This window comes from Chelon labrosus (assembly GCF_963514085.1).
Source record: "Chelon labrosus genome assembly, chromosome: 13".
Lineage (NCBI taxonomy): Eukaryota > Metazoa > Chordata > Actinopteri > Mugiliformes > Mugilidae > Chelon > Chelon labrosus.
Window position 1 is genome coordinate 22453008 of NC_140346.1, and position 16915 is coordinate 22469922.

A 16915-nucleotide genomic window follows, 5' to 3' on the forward strand; every position below is an offset into this window, starting at 1 on the left:
GTTGTGTCTGTGCGTTTGTGTTTGGGTACGTAGCTGTAAAGTTTATACTGCAATCTCTGCAGGCTCAGTGCAGCTCGCACGCTGCTGGATTGCTTGATGGGATAGAGTGTCTGCAGGGTGAGGAAGAGGGCATGAGCTCAGAGCAGAGGAACGAGAGCCGGATTGAGAAAGAGGGGAGTCCGCTGAGTCCAATCTCATCTCTCTGTGGTGGGGTCAGGAGGGAACAAGGGAATGAGAAGGAGGAGGTGGGGGGCAGCGGTTCTCCAGAGTGGAGCAGGAGCTCTGTTATATCTTCACACCCACCAGAAAAACTACAGTCCTGTGCAGTGCAAACAGACACACACACTGTACGCATGCCTTTGGCAAATTATCCACCTGCATCAGCCTTTGCAGTTGAGTGCCATGGGTTAACACACCATCGCTATGAGCCCGTCTTTGATGTAAGCTGCTAAATGTGTGTGAGCCGAGAGGGAGAGGGGTAAGATAAGGGGGTCAAATGCTGAGAGGGGGGCAGAGAAAAAAGGGGAGATAGATATGTTGTGTTAGAGAATGAGAGGTGTTTGTCTCACAGGACAAGTCTGGAGGAAAGGCCTGCACCGTGATAATGGCAGGCTTTAGCTGATGGCATAAACAGCACTCACAGTGGGGGCAGAGGAGTTATGTTGTACAGTAAGTAGAAATGGACTCGGGGGGGGTGGTTTATCCTGCGTAAGCCCATTTTTTAATACACATAAATCTGTTATCTGACCGGAGAAGTGCAGATTTTAATAGCCACGGCGAAGTTTCCTCTGCGCGTGAATATCATTTAAAGTACAGGCTTTGACCTTTCGCTGAATCGTGGAGAGGCCTTGGCAGTAAATAGTACTGCTAATGTGTGCAAAAATAAAATTAATGGGAGTCACATATAGTCATTAATCTGGCACAGCTGAGCCATTTGATATTTTCTTATTGTTGGTTGTTCTCTGCATTCATTCCTGTCCTCAGATAACGTTTGACGAAGTTCAGCCCTGATAACCTGACATTGTTAAAACTTGTGAAGCAAATAACTTTGAACTTGGATTATCAGCAAGCAACATGGAGGTAGGACAAAAAAAAATAAACATTAGGTTCAGATTTTTATTTTATTATTTTCCTTCTACTTGGTTTCCTTTCCCTACTGCTATCATTCATTCTGCTTCCCTTTATGGGGCTAGCAATGTCCCTTCTGTTTCAAGGGATAAAACCCAAAAGCCAAAGGCGAGACCCACACTGCGCTCCGTGTTTCTGCAGGATTGACTCAGAGTGCCTTCTGATAAACCTTTAATTCCCTCGTGGGCCTGTTTTTGTATCCTACCAAAGATTTGTGGGGAGCTTGTTTTACTTGGTTTAATTTCCTCAGAACAAAGCTCATCTGATCTTCCCACCCAGACTTGTGTGTGGCATTAAGTCTTCATTTTCATTAATGTTGGAGGGGCAGCACGGGAATCTCATTTTAATTTGACATTTAAACATCTGTTTTCAATTTCCTGAGTGAGAGTGTGTGTGTGTAGTGTGTGTGTGTTTGTGTGTGGGTGGGTGGACGGGGGAGAGCTTGCGGGGCTGATGAACCTGTACGTTTCCGGGGCTGAGAGCAGTCATCTCAGCTGACCTTTAAAGGAGGGTTTGGATGTACGAAGTGATGGCAGCTAATTGTGTTAGCGTCAGCAAAGCTCCAATTTGCTACCGTGGAGCTGGGGAACGATTTATCGCACAGTACAGTAGAGCGCGGTTAGACAGGGGGGGGTTTGGCAGCGACCAACAGATGTTTGCCACTGCAAACTAAACCTCTGCTTTGATAAATACGCCTTATGCACAGTCAGCTATTTGTCTTCAAGCGAGGCATGTCAGCCCTGACAGGAGTGCGTTTTGTTCTGCTGAAAAGAGGAAATGCGGCGGAGAATAGCTCCCTTTACCTTGATAAAGCATATTGATATCTGTCCAGGGCCGGATATCCACTCCATCCCATCATCAGCATATCTGAGCAAATCCAAGACGGACAAAGAGGCGTCTTCATGCTGGGACCTGTGACTTTGGCCCATTTCCACATATTAAGCTACAAACTGAAAATCTCTCTGTACACACACACACGTCGGGTTTTGGCCTCCTTGTTAATAGCCCAGGAAATATTATCTGCTAGGGGACAGCTGCAGGCTCGCTAGAGAGAGACAGAATAGTAGAGTAGGCTCATTATCCCAAACACAGATACAGACCACACCACACACACACACACACACATACACATTTTCAGGACAGCACATTGTGTGAGAGCCTCTCTAACACGTTTTCTGTCTAATTCTGGGTCCCAGAACAGGAACAGTGAGGTCGAGCTGGGCCATTTGCAGTGTGCATACAGGAAGCAGCAATTCTGGATGTCTTATTTAAAGCTGGGAGGGGAGGGGGGGCGCAGAGGCAACCAGTTCAACCACAGCCCCAGATCTGACGGGGCTTCTGGTGAAAGAGTTGGGGCTTTGTGCCCCATCCAGATCTGGGTCTGTCTGTCTGACAGACCGTCTGGCTGCCTCTGCCTCCCTCTTGCTCCCTCTGCCTCCCATCCCAGAGGATTTTGTTTTCCACTGCGCAGATGTTCAGTGCTGTCTGCTGCACTGCACTCAGCTGTGTTTATAACAAAGAGGTGTTGGTTTGGAGGAGGAGAGAGGGCAGCGAGGTGGGGGAGTACGCTCTGTCGAGGAGGGGTGGAGGTCACTGCGCTGTTGGTGTAAACACTGAAGGATGCCAGCTCTCCCCCGGGCCTCCAACAAGTCAATACGGCATCTCTTCTTTTCCTCTTTTCCTCCCCGCACATCCTTCTTTTTATTTTCCAGAGGGACGGATGCGTGTGCATGTTAGCTAAAAGAGTTAGAGTGAGGCCAGCAGGGGAGGAAGAGACCCACTGAGAGGAGGCGAAGTGAAATTAATGTCACAGTTAAAGTGACTGAGCTCACTCAAATGTATTACAAGACACACACTTCACTTTTGAGTTCTTATGCGTGCACATACTCTTGCTCAACATGATGGCACATTTACACTAAGTGTAAAACAAGTCTGAATACAGAGGGAGCACATCTGGATGTTATCTGAGCCGGAGCTGGCAGAAGCATCCTCGACTCACCTTGAAACCTGAGTTTCACAAAAGCGTCTGTCCAGAACAGGTTGGCTCCGCCGACACAAACGGGAGACAGTGTTTCTTCAGATGGAGCTGGTCCTCTAATGGATCGGATGTTTAGTGTTTACACTTGCATTCCAGGATGACTCGATCTGCTTTTAACCGTAGAAAATGAACTCGCTGCACAGCTGCACTGCTGGATCGGATCAGAGTGTGGAAAATGGGGGGAATCACACACATCATTTTCAGCTTTGAACAGCGCAGAGAATGTATGTGTGGATGCATGCATGCCTCCCTCCTTAACTGTGACGTTACGCATGAGTCACAAAATATCTGATGAATTCTTTTGCTTTGTCTCCGATATACTGTCCTATTAGCCGTGCCCGTCTACAGCAAGTGTGGGTGTGATTGTGCAGCAAAGGACAGTTGCAGCCCATCCTCCCTTTAAAACAAAGCTCCTATTATTGGATTGAAAACTCGACTTTACAAGAAGCAGAGAGCACTATCTGGCTTGGCAATGGCCAATTAAGCGCTTAAAGGGTTTAGTTCGGAATTTGTATTCTGTCTGTAGGTGAGGGGTCCATTGGCGAGCGAGGCTTTGATCTGTGACTGAGTTGACTTTAGAGCGAGCCGAGGAGCGTGAGACAATAGACGGCAAAGGCCTGCTTTCACCCCCCGAAGTGCAGATAAAATAATTCACAAGCGTGTCTTGAAATTACTTTTTCATACGCGGAAAAATATGGCAATGCACATGCACACACTGGGCTGATGGTGCATACTTTGTGTGTGGCCTACATTTCAGAGTTCTAGCCCTGTTTTCATATGTTATATGTATATCCAGTGAAGCTGGGAAAATGATTACTGGCACGCTCTCTGCAGGAGAGTGCTTGTTGCTTTTTCATTACTTTCTCCACTCAATAAACCTCCAGTTTATCTCCAATGCTGCAGATATGGAGAGCAGCGATAGGCTGTTCCTCTATCCCCTCAGAAAGTGATTACGCATTGATCTGCATTCTTTCAGCTACCTGTTAGTAATGATATTATTTAATGACATTCAAGGCAAAGAGGATTTTATACAAGGCATGTTTTGCAATTTTGCATTCATGGGCAAATGAAAATCAGAACTTCTCTGTTCATCATTGTCACATGTGTTCACATCTCATCCATGTCAAGTTTCTATCAAGAAATTAGACCTGAGAAAGAGAAGCTGTTGACAGCTTGTATCCGAATAATGAAATCCCACATATGTGTCATGTTTTTAAAGCTCTTCCAGTGGAGGGCTCATCAATGCAAATAAGTATAGTACCCTACCAAAGACCTTACCACGACAGGGATGGCAAATTGCATCTAATGTAGATTTCCATCCACATCGAGATAGATTGGGTGTCTGAACGCACGGCATGTAAATATGGAGTGTCGGAAAGAGATGAAGAAGCGATGATGGAGAGGGGATGATCAGCCTGAGTGTGTGTGTTTGTGTGTGTGTGCGTGCGTGGTTATATGTAGGTCCGTGTGGCTCAGTCAACAAAAAGGAAGGTCGTTGCTATTAGAGATGCTGATGGCCACAAATGTGTTCATCATTGCTGTCGCTCATTAAGGTTAAGTGGGAGAAAGCGGGCCATGCAAGAGAACAGAATCTGCATAAGTGTAGCATGTAAAGTAGCGTAGAGCATGCATATATTATATGCAGTAAATCAGAAATATGTTCCCAGCATTTGTTGTCTGTTGGTACACCTCGGATTTATAAACAGCGTTAAACATCATGCGTTAATCATCTGCTTAAATGATTAAATGTTTAGTTTGGAAGAAGGAGGTCATGATATTTTGTTAATCAGCTCTTTCTTTTTTTCCTGTAGTTCTCCGTGATGACTTCAGACAAAACCCCGCAGATGTGATTGTGGCAGCAGGCGAGCCAGCCGTCCTGGAGTGTCAGCCTCCTCGTGGCCACCCTGAACCCACCATATCATGGAAAAAGGATGGAATAAATATCGACGACCGCGATGAAAGGATTACCGTGAGTGTTCTTTCTCTGTAAACCGCAGCGCCTCCAACATGCTGACACGTAACCTGCTAACGTCTGAAGAATTCTTTCTATCCGTATGCGGCTTATGTGTTTAAATGTATGAGATAGAAGGAGCGAGCGAGCAAGCAAGGTCAAGTCATTACTCCAGAGTTTGTTGAGAGATTGATTTGTTTGCCTCATTATTCACATAAAGCAATTCCCAAACCCAAAACAGCCCATTCTGGTGACTGCAACCTTTTATAACCGAGGCACACAATTAGTCTTGCTCCATTAGTCAGCAGCAGTGCATTGATTAGGGATGGCCTGCTGATGAAATCAACCAAGGGAAGCGTAGATCAGGAGGGAGAAGCAAGCGGGGCCGATATCATAGAGGAGAAAGTTGTGCTCAGCAGCAGCGCTGGCTGCAGAATTTAAACAAGCATCCAACAATTTATTTAAAAACAGACTGCCAATTATTCAGCTTTAATTAAAACAACAGCACAGCCAGCACTACAGTATCAATCAGCTCTGCATGCTTGATTACTCAGGATCTGTCTTGAATAACTCTGGCTCAAACCGTTTCAGTCAAACGCAACTTCTGCATCTACAATAGTTTTCCTTGCAGCGTTTGATCGGACTAAGCGGACGTGCATTTTAGGGAATAAAATGCTCTGCTAGCACGAGCAGTTAGCAGTAGGCCTGGACGACATTTTACTAGCGGAGTTTTAAGGTTCTGGCTGCACACTGTGCAGTTGTGGATCAGTGGAATAGCTTGGCCCCCCAAGCGCTGACGATGTACCGCATTTAATAGTACAGTCATGGAAAATCAAAATCCTGTCCAGACAATAAATATAAGGTCCTAATAAAGATGTTCCACTGTGTACGTCTGTAGCATAGTGCTGACAATCAGCCTGGGCCAGTTGTGCACTATACTTTTTTTATTGCTGGGCAAATCAGCGGTGATTTATCGCTGTTGGCCGTCTTGAGCTGAACACTGTACGCAGTGATCGCCATTGGAGGTTGGACGTACCGAGCTCGGATCGCAATTCAAACTCTAAAACAGTTAAGCTACTCTCTCCAAGCAGGCAGGAGATTAAGACTCGCAGCGTAATTGGAAGAAACAAGCGCATCATCTAGTTTGAAGAGAAATAAATCTTATTTGTCCCTGACTTTAGTCACTAACAAGCATGAAAACTTTTTGCCACGCAGCGAATTACTGCAGACTGGAGGAATTTACTCCAGTTCATCTATTTTGTCGTTTTGTTCATCGGCTAATGGCAAACATCCTCACGCTGTCAACTGTGCTCTGTAAAAGACAAAGCAGTCCTGTTTCATCCCCATGCATGGCTCCCACACACGCTCTTTCTCTTGTTTATAAAGCATTTTCACGATAACACTCACCGATCCCGTGTACGGTGGAGGAGAGGAATTACTCTCACTGCTGTGTGTGTGTGTGTGTGTGTGTGTGATTATGTGCATTGATGGGTGAAATCCTTTGAGTAAACGTTGCGAATGCTGCTGTAACACAAGCTAAATGACTCAGAGCTGTGTCCTTGTAGCCAGCAGCAGCAGCGTTGGGCCTTTTCTGGGACTGAAACCAGGGTCGGGACCAGCTGGTGTTGCTCACTGTAAACTTCCTGTCAAGCACAAAAACCTCCCCGACCAAGTGTTCCCAAAACGACCACTTTAAAAGTAGCGCTAGGCGTCATGTGTGAGCACCTAATATGTTTAATCAACTGTTTTGACAGGTGGGAGCCTGGATGGTGTCCCGTGTGCTCCCGTGTTTACAGATCAAGTTGAATTGGAAATAGGAAAATCACGGGGCGTTGTCCAGAGTTTGTTTACAATACGTTAAATTTTGCTCAAGTAAGCTGCAGAGGCTGAAATCTTTTTAATGGTGTGAACAGCTGAACTCGTCAAAAGCTCCCCCCCCAACCCCCGACCCGCCCCCATCCAGCCTGCATCGTTATGTTTGGTTCAGACCATTCCTCCCACCACGCAACATGCTGAAACGTGCAGTCTCCTTGGTGATCACTGGTGATCAGAGCAAGGTCCCGAACCACCTGCAGTGGGGATTTTCTCTCTGCTCTGCACTTTACTGGGATGAGAAGGAATGGATTTGCTGGATACAACATAAAAAGGAGGGAACTTCAGAGAGGAGGAAATATCAGAGGGGACTATTCTGCTATTCGGTGTCTTTTAGTCAGCCATGTGTAAACACCAGTGCCATGCTGTGTGCCATGTCACATATATTTGTGGCTTCATGTGGGGCAGTTTTGAAAGGTTTCCTGCAGAGACATAAAAAAAAAAATGAAAAAAAAAAATTAGGTTGGCCTTTTACCCTGTAATGCTGCTGTGCCACTAGCAGCAGCTGGCAAAGCTCTGAACTTTGCCTGACTGGTCTTCCAGGAACCACTGAGGGAAGGATAAATAAACACAAAAAGGAAAAAAATGCCAGCATTTAAGCCTCGACCATTGTTTGCTCAGGGCAAGATGCTGTCTGCAGCCTCGTAAATGGCTAAAAACGCAGCACATTGTCCTTCTCCTTTTGTGCAGCAGTTGTGGCTAATTATCAGCCTGGAAAATGAACCGCTGTGTGAATACGGGCAGGGTTGGTGCTGAATGGGGGCTTTTGCATTATCAGTGATGCCAAATGACATGAGACAAAAGGCAACGGGATAGAGCCATCTCGCTGTAACGCTGGGATAATGGTCAGATTGTCGGGGCTTTCAGCAGCCTGTGTCCCGCGCTGTGTTGTGCTGAGAGCGTGTGCACGCAGAGAAAAAGAGGGACCGCTGCTGCATTCATTTACTTTAGCCAGCTCTCAGAAGCCCTGCTGCTCTGGCACTCCAAATATGCCTGTGGAGAATGGGAAACCGCTACAGACACACAGAGGTAAGAATATGGATAGAGTGGACGGGGCCTTAAGTGGATCCTCATGTCAAAGCCCTGTGGAACCAGCAGTACACCCCCCCCCCCTCTTTCTCTACTGCATGGTCTGACCTGACCTTGGGCCTTTGTGAGTGTCACAGTGTTTTAGCTGTTAAGCCTTTCCTCAAACAAACAGTAACATAATGATACTTCAAACCCCTTCAGCACCACGGGGTGCCCTAAATAAGCCAGCCTTCCACAGCCTCTTCAAGGCCCTCTACCTCCTGCTTTACCATGAATATTTAACAGGGGTAAAAAGCCTCAGAACCAGAAGAATATGTCCGTTGTCCAAAGCTGTCCTCCGAGAATCTCAGACTACTTCATAAACCTGAGGGAAACATAGTGATGTAGATGAGCTGAGACACCGTAGCATGCACAAGTGAATACACATGTAAGGGGCTTTAACGTGGTAGTCATGGGTAAAGCAGATTTTTTTGCAATATTGTGTGTCAAGTTCTCTGTCAGTGCGTCTCTAATGAGGGTATCGATTACATGCTTGCAGGGGGTGGTCCCGGTCTTGCAGGCCGATGTGTGCATTTAAAACCTTAAGCTCTATGGAGGCAGAGAGATCACTGGAGCACCATGCTATTGTCTGTGTCTGCGCTGACTGGCATGGTTGTCAGCTAAGAGTAGGGCTGAGGGGCCTGTGCTGGGGCTGAGGCGGCCTTTCTGACTGCCTGGGAACAAAGCATCTCCTCTGGCCTGTAATCAAAGCCCTGGGAAATAACAGACATGACATTCACCTGGACAAACACACATTTACTGCTGTGTGTGTGTGTGTGTGTGTGTGTGCTGTCGGTGTGTGCTTGAATGCTCACTTGCTCTCACTTGGAGCTTGAAGAAAAATCCAGGAAGCCCATTCTTTAAAACATTCCCCACACAATAATAGACAAAAGTGTCCCCCAAGCTCTTCGAGATGACTGGAAAAGTGCTCGCAGTCCTGCGGTGCCTCAGGTGTCACCTCAGGGACCTGTGGTTGTGTTGGATTAGGAAAGTGTTCTTTGGCTCGGCTTTACCCTGAGGAGGAGCAGGACGATGGTGGTTTAGACTTTAAGCTGGACTTGACTGAGAACAGGAAAACATGCCGAGATAGATCGAACAGTGCTGTCGGTCTCTGTCTCTAAACCTTTTAAACATCAAGCCATTATGTGTTTGTGATCAATAAGGTTCTTTTGGTTTGTAAATCCACACAGGCATTCTTGAGAGCAATCAGGAAATGCTTTGTAATGTTTGAACTATGTTGTTTTCTGCTGTGTAAAGCACAAGCCCAGAGTGTCTCTCAGCCTCTTAATATTGCTGTTTTTCCACTGCGTGTTTAACCTCTCACCTCCTCTTCTTTTCTCTCAGATACGTGGAGGAAAGCTGATGATCACAAATGCCCGGAAGAGCGATGCCGGGAAGTACGTGTGCGTCGGCACAAATATGGTTGGAGAACGTGAAAGTGAAATAGCTGAACTTACCGTGCTTGGTAATCAACCTTTTTTTCCACTATTATACTTCCTCAATATGTTGTCTACTCTCTGACATAAAAACACCACACACACACCAACATGTTTTTCTGTTAAAAAAAAAAAACAGAATCCAGATGTTACGCTTTGATTGTCTCTCTGGCAGGGCACTAAATGGTGTCACTGACCTTTATCAGATGAAGTGTGAGATGACCTCCAATCTCACGCTTAACTGTGAATCTTAGCCCGGCCTCTACAGCTTCTCTCCTGTGACCAGCTGCACCCTATTTCACCATGAGTGACCTCTGACCCCTGTACTCCCCCGTGTCCCAAACAGAGAATATGTCCAGACTTACTTCCTCTCTCTCTACTCTAATGCCTCTAATAATCTGCCAGAAAAACAAAGGCAACAAAAAAATAACAAAAAAAAATCTCAAAACCTCAAAATCAAGAATTACACTGAAATAAATAGAGACTCGACATGGGAAGCTCCTCCAGCTCCTCCTCCTCATAACCCAGAATGTAAAATATACGTTAGAAGTGCTATAGTGAGTCTTGGCTTTACCTTAGGCTGAAGTTTAAGAAGATAACAGAGGCCTGGCTGTGTCCTGTCATCAATTAATTTACTATCTTGACATGGGTAATAAAAGTTATATAATGTACCACAATTTAGTTAGTCTTTTTGGCCTCTGATTTATCTTGTGACTAATATAGGCCATCTAGTCGGTTTATTCCAGTCTGTGTTTTTCTAATTACCACTGCCATTAAGTATAAATATCATCATACATACTCAGTTATTATTTCACATCATAATTTCCACTTCAGAACACGCCATGACCTGAAATACCATTCTTTAAGCCCATTTTGGTTTGGTTTTTAATCTACCTCTAAAGCTTAACCTTAAACAACTAAACCCATAATTTATTGTGGGAATCAAAGATACAGATTTCATGCTGAGCCTTAGATTTAAATATGATTGTAGAACTCTGCTGCTCTGTTCTGTGTTGTTTAATTTGTGTGCTCGTTTTAATCTCTGCAGAGCGCCCAAGCTTCGTACGACGTCCGGGTAGCCAGGTGGTGTTAGTGGACCAAAGTGTGGAGTTCAGGTGTGAGGCCCGCGGTGACCCAGTTCCCACTGTACGCTGGAGGAAAGACGATGGCGACCTGCCCAAGGGAAGGTATGACTCATAAACTGGTTCCCTTTAATCGCAAAGTACCTTCCACTCTCGCCCTCTCCCTCTCTTTTGTGTGAGCCACGTTTCGCTTTTTTGTTCGCGTCGTCGACAACAGTTGATGCATGAGTGCCTGTTTTATTCCAGGTATGAGATTCGCGAAGACCACACCCTGAAGATCCGCCGTCTGGTCTCGGCTGATGTAGGCTCCTACACCTGCGTCGCAGAGAACATGGTGGGCAAGGCGGAGGCGTCGGCCACGCTCACCGTCCACGGTAAGAGAAAAATACTGCTAGTCACGGTTTAGCTCTTTTTACGGCCCCTTAGATGGCTATTCTAAATTCATTTCCATTTTGGGTTTTTGTGGAGCTTGATTCAAATGCAATTTAGCCCAGCCACTGTGCAATAATAGCCTTCAGCTTTAGCACTACATGGTCATCACTTTCAACTATTCTCTCTCAATTAGCTGATTGATTTCTAATAAAAAGAAACACAAAAATCCATAACAGCTGTAGAGCTGTGCACATGGGAGCTCAACAGCAATCGATTTCATTTGCCCAATACAAGTGGCATTTCTCCGGAGGCCCGTCTTCCTTGGTGTTTTAGGACATACAGTACTATCTGTGAACCAATGGAATATCTGCGTGTCTCCAGTGGCCCTCTCCACTGGACGTCTTATTAACACAGTTGGAATATAAAGCAGCCGGTCACAGAGTGTGAACACTCAGAAAGAAACCATTCAGAGGAACTGGGGGCTGGGATCACCCCAAGACCCTCCTGAGAATCAGAGGAACACAGGGGCCATTTAACGCCAAACTAATGGGAATGTTGGGAGTCGGGTGAGACAAGAGGGGAGAGAAGGAGGAGAAAGCTTAGTGTGTAGAGGATTGTGACTGGATGGAGGGATAGTGGGTATGTTGGTGTTGGAGGTGGCTCACCACCGATGCAGAACAAGTGGGGAATAGGGGCTGGGGGCGATGGTGGTGAAGAGGATAGAAGGGGAGGGGGGGCGTGATTTCTATGGTGAGGTCAGTCATATTAATGTCACAACCAGTAGTCTGGCAATTCTATTCCTCCACCAACCCCCACCTGCAAACACAGATTCTTCATCTTCACATGGTTACCCTTTACAATTACTTCTTGCTTCTCTCCACGAGACAGCAATCTTTAGATTGGTTTGAGGAGCAAGATTAGGCACACCTGCCAATACGCCCATCAATATCTCTACTCCGCTTAATGCCTTTTTCTACTTTCTTTCTCCCTCTCTCTCCCTGATGAAAGCTTAGTTAATGAAAGGGAACAGCATTGATGGACTGGTTCAATAAGCCGTTCTCCTGACTCGAATCATATTTGAAAAGCTAAAACCTCCCCTGTCCTCAATGGAAATTAAATGTCTTAACTTCAGGCCAGTTCCCTGCTGCGTGCATGCTGAAGGCACCGACCCTCTTTTCATACATTATTCTTTTCAACCCCCTCCATGTTATACGAGTAAGAGAGGCATGAAAACTGAAATAAGAACTTTTAACCTGACTACACTTCAGCAAAGAAAATCCTCTGCCACATGCTTCAAGGAAAAGTGCAGATTTTTCAGGTGAAAAACATAATAGTACAACATAAATCACATGAATCTTTGTCCTGTTGGCGTGGTTGGAGCAGATGATGATTGATGCCTGAACCACAGAGCTTTCAAAGTTCCTAGAAGCATTTCCATGCACTCTTCAGATCCCTGAGCTTCATCCAGACCAGATTATGAAGAGGCCAGCGAGGCTGTGGGCACTGAGTAGTCCAGCTAATTAAAGACAAGAAGGCCACAGTCCCACGCCCGGAAATGACATGCTTCTAATTACAGATGCAGGCATAGGAATGGAAAGAGAAGCTGGGTAATTGTAGGTCTAAAGGGGCCAAAGCAGAAGAAAAGATGTATAGGTAGTAGGATGCTGCCGTAGTAGTGGAGACAACAGTAATGTGGCGCGCAGATAGTTGAGTTTGTGGGTTCGGTGGGCATTGCTGTTGCCCTGCATCGTAAGTCAAAGCAGGACAACATTGCAGCAGAGGCACTGCATAAGAATAACTGAGCAGCTAAATTAAATAAGTGGTAGAGAAATACTGGCGGAGAGAATGATGCCACAGGATGGGGAATCTGACATTTAAGACAGAAATTGAATTAATCTGAGTGTTCTCTGAACTCGAGTGTTTCTTCCAATTGTGCTGTAATCGGTGGATTGATGATAAACGAAATTTAATTAAAACTTTTTAAAGGGTTAAATATAGAAGTCATTTCCTACAGTTTGCAATTTCGTTATCATTGCAGAAGATTGTGTGAAAGTGATGTTAGAAATAAAGCGGACAACGCTGAAGCTACTGGTCTACAAATGGCTTTAAAGAGCTTAACAGTTTATGAGAAGAACCCTGCTCTGTGTGGATGGACGGGGATTTTCACACCTTCCACGGCCAGATTGTCAGTGAACAATGTCGACATTGAGGAAGCGGCGCCTCGGGCTGTTTTTCTTTCAGTGTGCTCTGCTCCCATTACTGACCTAATCAGTGAATTATTGTCTTACACGTGTGTTTGTCAGTCTGCTACATCTCCTCTGGACTTATAAATATGTCAAGTAAAATATTTCATTGATTTATGGGCGAAGCACACAATTGGCCAAGTCACCAGTCCTATTTATAGTTGGATAGTAAAACTGTTAATCTAACCCACATGAGGAGGTAAGATTTAAGAATTAGACATTTTGTCTGGTGTTGGTAGATAATGTTTATACAGTTCTCTCTTAATTAAACGTCACCGGTGAATGCCATAGGAATGTACATACATTGCTTCAGATGGTATTGGACAGAAGTCAGAAAATCAGCGTGTTATTTTTTTTCTCAGCTGGTTAACTTTGCAGTTAGTGGTGATTTATGCATAGAAAGGTCTTGAATGGAATGGTAGTCCCCAGAGCAGCGTTGCTAATAACCCATGTAAAGGGTCTGGAAGGAGACTTGGAACTGGTGCCAAGAGAGAGTGAGGGAGAGGAACTTTCTTGTCAGCAGTCTGTGTGCTGTTACAGCGAAGATAAATACCAAAACCTGGTTGGGTGCCACGTGTAGAACTAATATGGAGTATCTCTGCATCTCTGGATTAATTTGTCCTAACCATCAAATGCACTGCCACACAGTGCTGTGAAAACCACATGTCTGTCCGTATACAGCATACAAAATCTAAGACAGACAGAGCTTTTACAGTGAGCTACAGACCTCCCAATGGGAGCTGCTATTAATCATGCCAAATCCTCTGCATGCAGTCCCGCTCTTGTGTTGCTGACAGGCACACTGAACAGCAGCCCTGTTCAAATCCCCATTAATATCGCTGCAGCAGCTTGTGGTACATACTCTGCCTCCTATTGGGCCGGAGGCCACAATGCTCAGTGTGTTTTCTTCAGCTGCTGTGATCAGCTTATTGATAGAGACTCCCCTTCACCCTGTAAGCCAGCGGAAAACTCACAACAAAAGTAGCCAGGTCAGATTTAAGGCGTACCTCTCCCTCCAGGTCCACAACTGTGATCACAGCAGCGTGGGAGAGGTAGGGTTACCTAATTAAAGGCTTAGACACACATGAACGGTCGTGTGGATGCGTTGTGTGTTCGTGTGTGTAGCAAGAGCCTCTCGCACACGGATAGCGGCGAGCATCTTCTTCTGGGAGTGTTTGATGTACGTCTTATCTGCATTTTAAAGGCCAGCGATAGGCAGGGGGAGGAGGAAGGGGTTGGTCGTTACTCTGACAGACAGCGTTTATGTTTCCGAGGGAGCCGTTGAAGCAGACAGATTAGATAAGGTGAGTGATCGGCCGGGGCGAGATTTATGACCAGAGAGTGACATTTAACATCCACCTTGTGTTTTTTATGGATCACACGCACACTCGCAAAGCTGCGTTTCAGGCACTGTGATGTAGCTGCTCCTCTGGGTGCGCCGAGCCTCAATAAGGGTGCAGGGATGTTCACCTTCACACAACACCTGGACAGAGAGGGAGAAGATAAACAAAGCTTGATGTTGCTGAGCATAAAACATCTGTCTTGTGTGTATACTGTTGGTATCTGTGTGCCTTTTTTGTCTTTTTTTTTTTTTTTTTTTACCTAATCCAGCATTTTTACTGTCCTTGAACACATTTCATGACTCAGAAAGTTTAATCAGATGTTCAGTATTTTCCTGTGTGTTTGCATTTTCAACACATTCCTCATCAGTCACAGTAATTAGCCTTTGCTGTATGTATCATGTGGTGGTCTCTGGGGTTTCAAGGGTGGGGTGTGACATGTCTTTTATTCACAGAAGGATAATAACGTGATTATTTGTACCCATGGACATCACAGTTATTTTCCTTATCTCTCCTCTTTCTGTCATGCTGTTTTATTATTTATCTATTCATCCCTGGCTTTTTTGTTGTTGTGTTTTTTCTTTCCTTTTTAGTCGTGTCTGGTAAGTTGAAATGTCACCCGTCACCTATTCACCGCTCTGACAGAGACAGGATGCTGTCACAACCCCCTCCCATCCTCCTCCCATCACCTCTCCACCCTCCAATCAGCACTCATGTTTCTGTTGTCATGGGCAACAGTGACAAAAGGACATTAATGGGTAAAAAATATGCTCAGCTTGGGCCTCCAAGGTAAAGCTGCATCATTTCATTCTATTATTTTCCCCCTTTTATGCATTACCAAAAACCCCATCTTATTCATGGACAAATTATGTCCTTATTTCAAGTGACAGTTTTCTGATTGCCTTTCTTTATGAATCGCACAGCCTCGATGTAAAAAACAAGATTGAAACATTTGCAGAGTTGTAATATCGGAGGGCACATCCTTTTGAATTGAAGGTGTAATCTGGCCTGCCTCTCGACCTCTACATTCAGGTTGAGTGTCCCCACACGGAGACGTATAAGACCAGTGTCACAATAGAGCTGCATGGATGACTTTGGGCTATGTCACCACATTTAGTCTTAGATGGAATTTGTCATTAAGATGCATGGATACTGCATCCTGGTTGAGGCCCGCAGTATTGGAGGGTGTCAGCATGGACAGATGGCTCAAATTTATTCCCCATTTCCATGTAAATTTTAATGGTCCATGCCCTTGCCCATGCAAATGAGCGCCATGGTAGTAACTCTTGTTTTTTTTTTGCCATTCATTACATCTATAATACGGCTGCATTTAGAACCCCAGCCTATTGTTTTAATCTGCTCTGCGCACACCGTGCAGAGTTTTAGAAGAGCCCGACTTCTAAAGAACATATTTGAATACGAGCGCGATAGCTGCAGTCAAATTTCTTTTGTCTTTCATTCAAATAACCCAGGCAGAATTCACATTATGACTCTGTGATAATCTACTATTGCATGTTTGTCTATTCAACAAATAACCAATCTCATGGCTGCCCTCCAGTGCCCCCAGCCTTCGTGGTGAGGCCGAGGAACCAGGTGGTTGGAGTTGGCAGAACCGTCACCTTCCAGTGCGAGGCCACTGGAAACCCACAGCCAGCCATTTTCTGGCAGCGGGAAGGCAGTCAGGTAAACAAAGTAAAGCCCAGTAAAGGCTTTTAATTTCAAAACACTCTTTATTCATTTGGACAGCATGCTGGCAAATTCATTCCAAGCTCTGGAAAGCAGCAAATAATAAAAGAGTGACCGTGTTTGAACTGTTTCCTCCTTTATAGAACCTGCTGTTCTCCTACCAACCTCCTCAACCCTCCAGTCGATTTTCTGTATCTCAGACCGGGGACCTGACCATCACTGATGCTGAACGCTCAGACATGGGCTACTACAGCTGCCAAGCCCTCAACATTGCCGGCAGCGTGATAACCAAGGCTCTGCTGGAGGTCACTGACGGTAGGCACATTTTACATTCAGTTTCTGCATACAACAAAGCCTAGGAGAGAATTAGGAACCCTGAAGGAAAACTTAAGTGCATAAATATTGGGATCTCAGAGAATCTTTGGCTCATGAGCTGTTCATCTGTACCACTGCGGTCGTGCTGCAGAACATATTAATATCTGATTTGAGGTTTGTGAGGTTTGGTCTGGCCAGTTCGATGTGTTCCTGTCAGAGGTAGAGACTCTCTGGTGCCTGTGCACCCAGACCGTGGCTCAGCATTTGGCTTTGCTGGCTTCACACTGCCTAATGTCTGCTTCGGTATTCCATGCTTGGCTTGCTTCTGTCTACCGTTGGACGACTGTGGCCATGTGGTGAGGTCTGGATTGGGTCCTCTAATTA

General features: G+C 45.4%; 1 protein-coding gene across 1 annotated transcript in view; it reads left to right on the forward strand.

Moving 5' to 3' along the window:
• robo1 (roundabout, axon guidance receptor, homolog 1) overlaps positions 1-16915 on the forward strand; it is a 122614-nt gene that overhangs the window by 77136 nt on the left and 28563 nt on the right. The window contains exons 3-8 of the mRNA XM_084559344.1: positions 4978-5135; positions 9402-9522; positions 10542-10680; positions 10822-10949; positions 16089-16213; positions 16360-16531. Coding sequence (XP_084415470.1) covers positions 4978-5135; positions 9402-9522; positions 10542-10680; positions 10822-10949; positions 16089-16213; positions 16360-16531 — 843 coding nt within the window. The remainder of the gene's footprint in view (positions 1-4977; positions 5136-9401; positions 9523-10541; positions 10681-10821; positions 10950-16088; positions 16214-16359; positions 16532-16915) is intronic.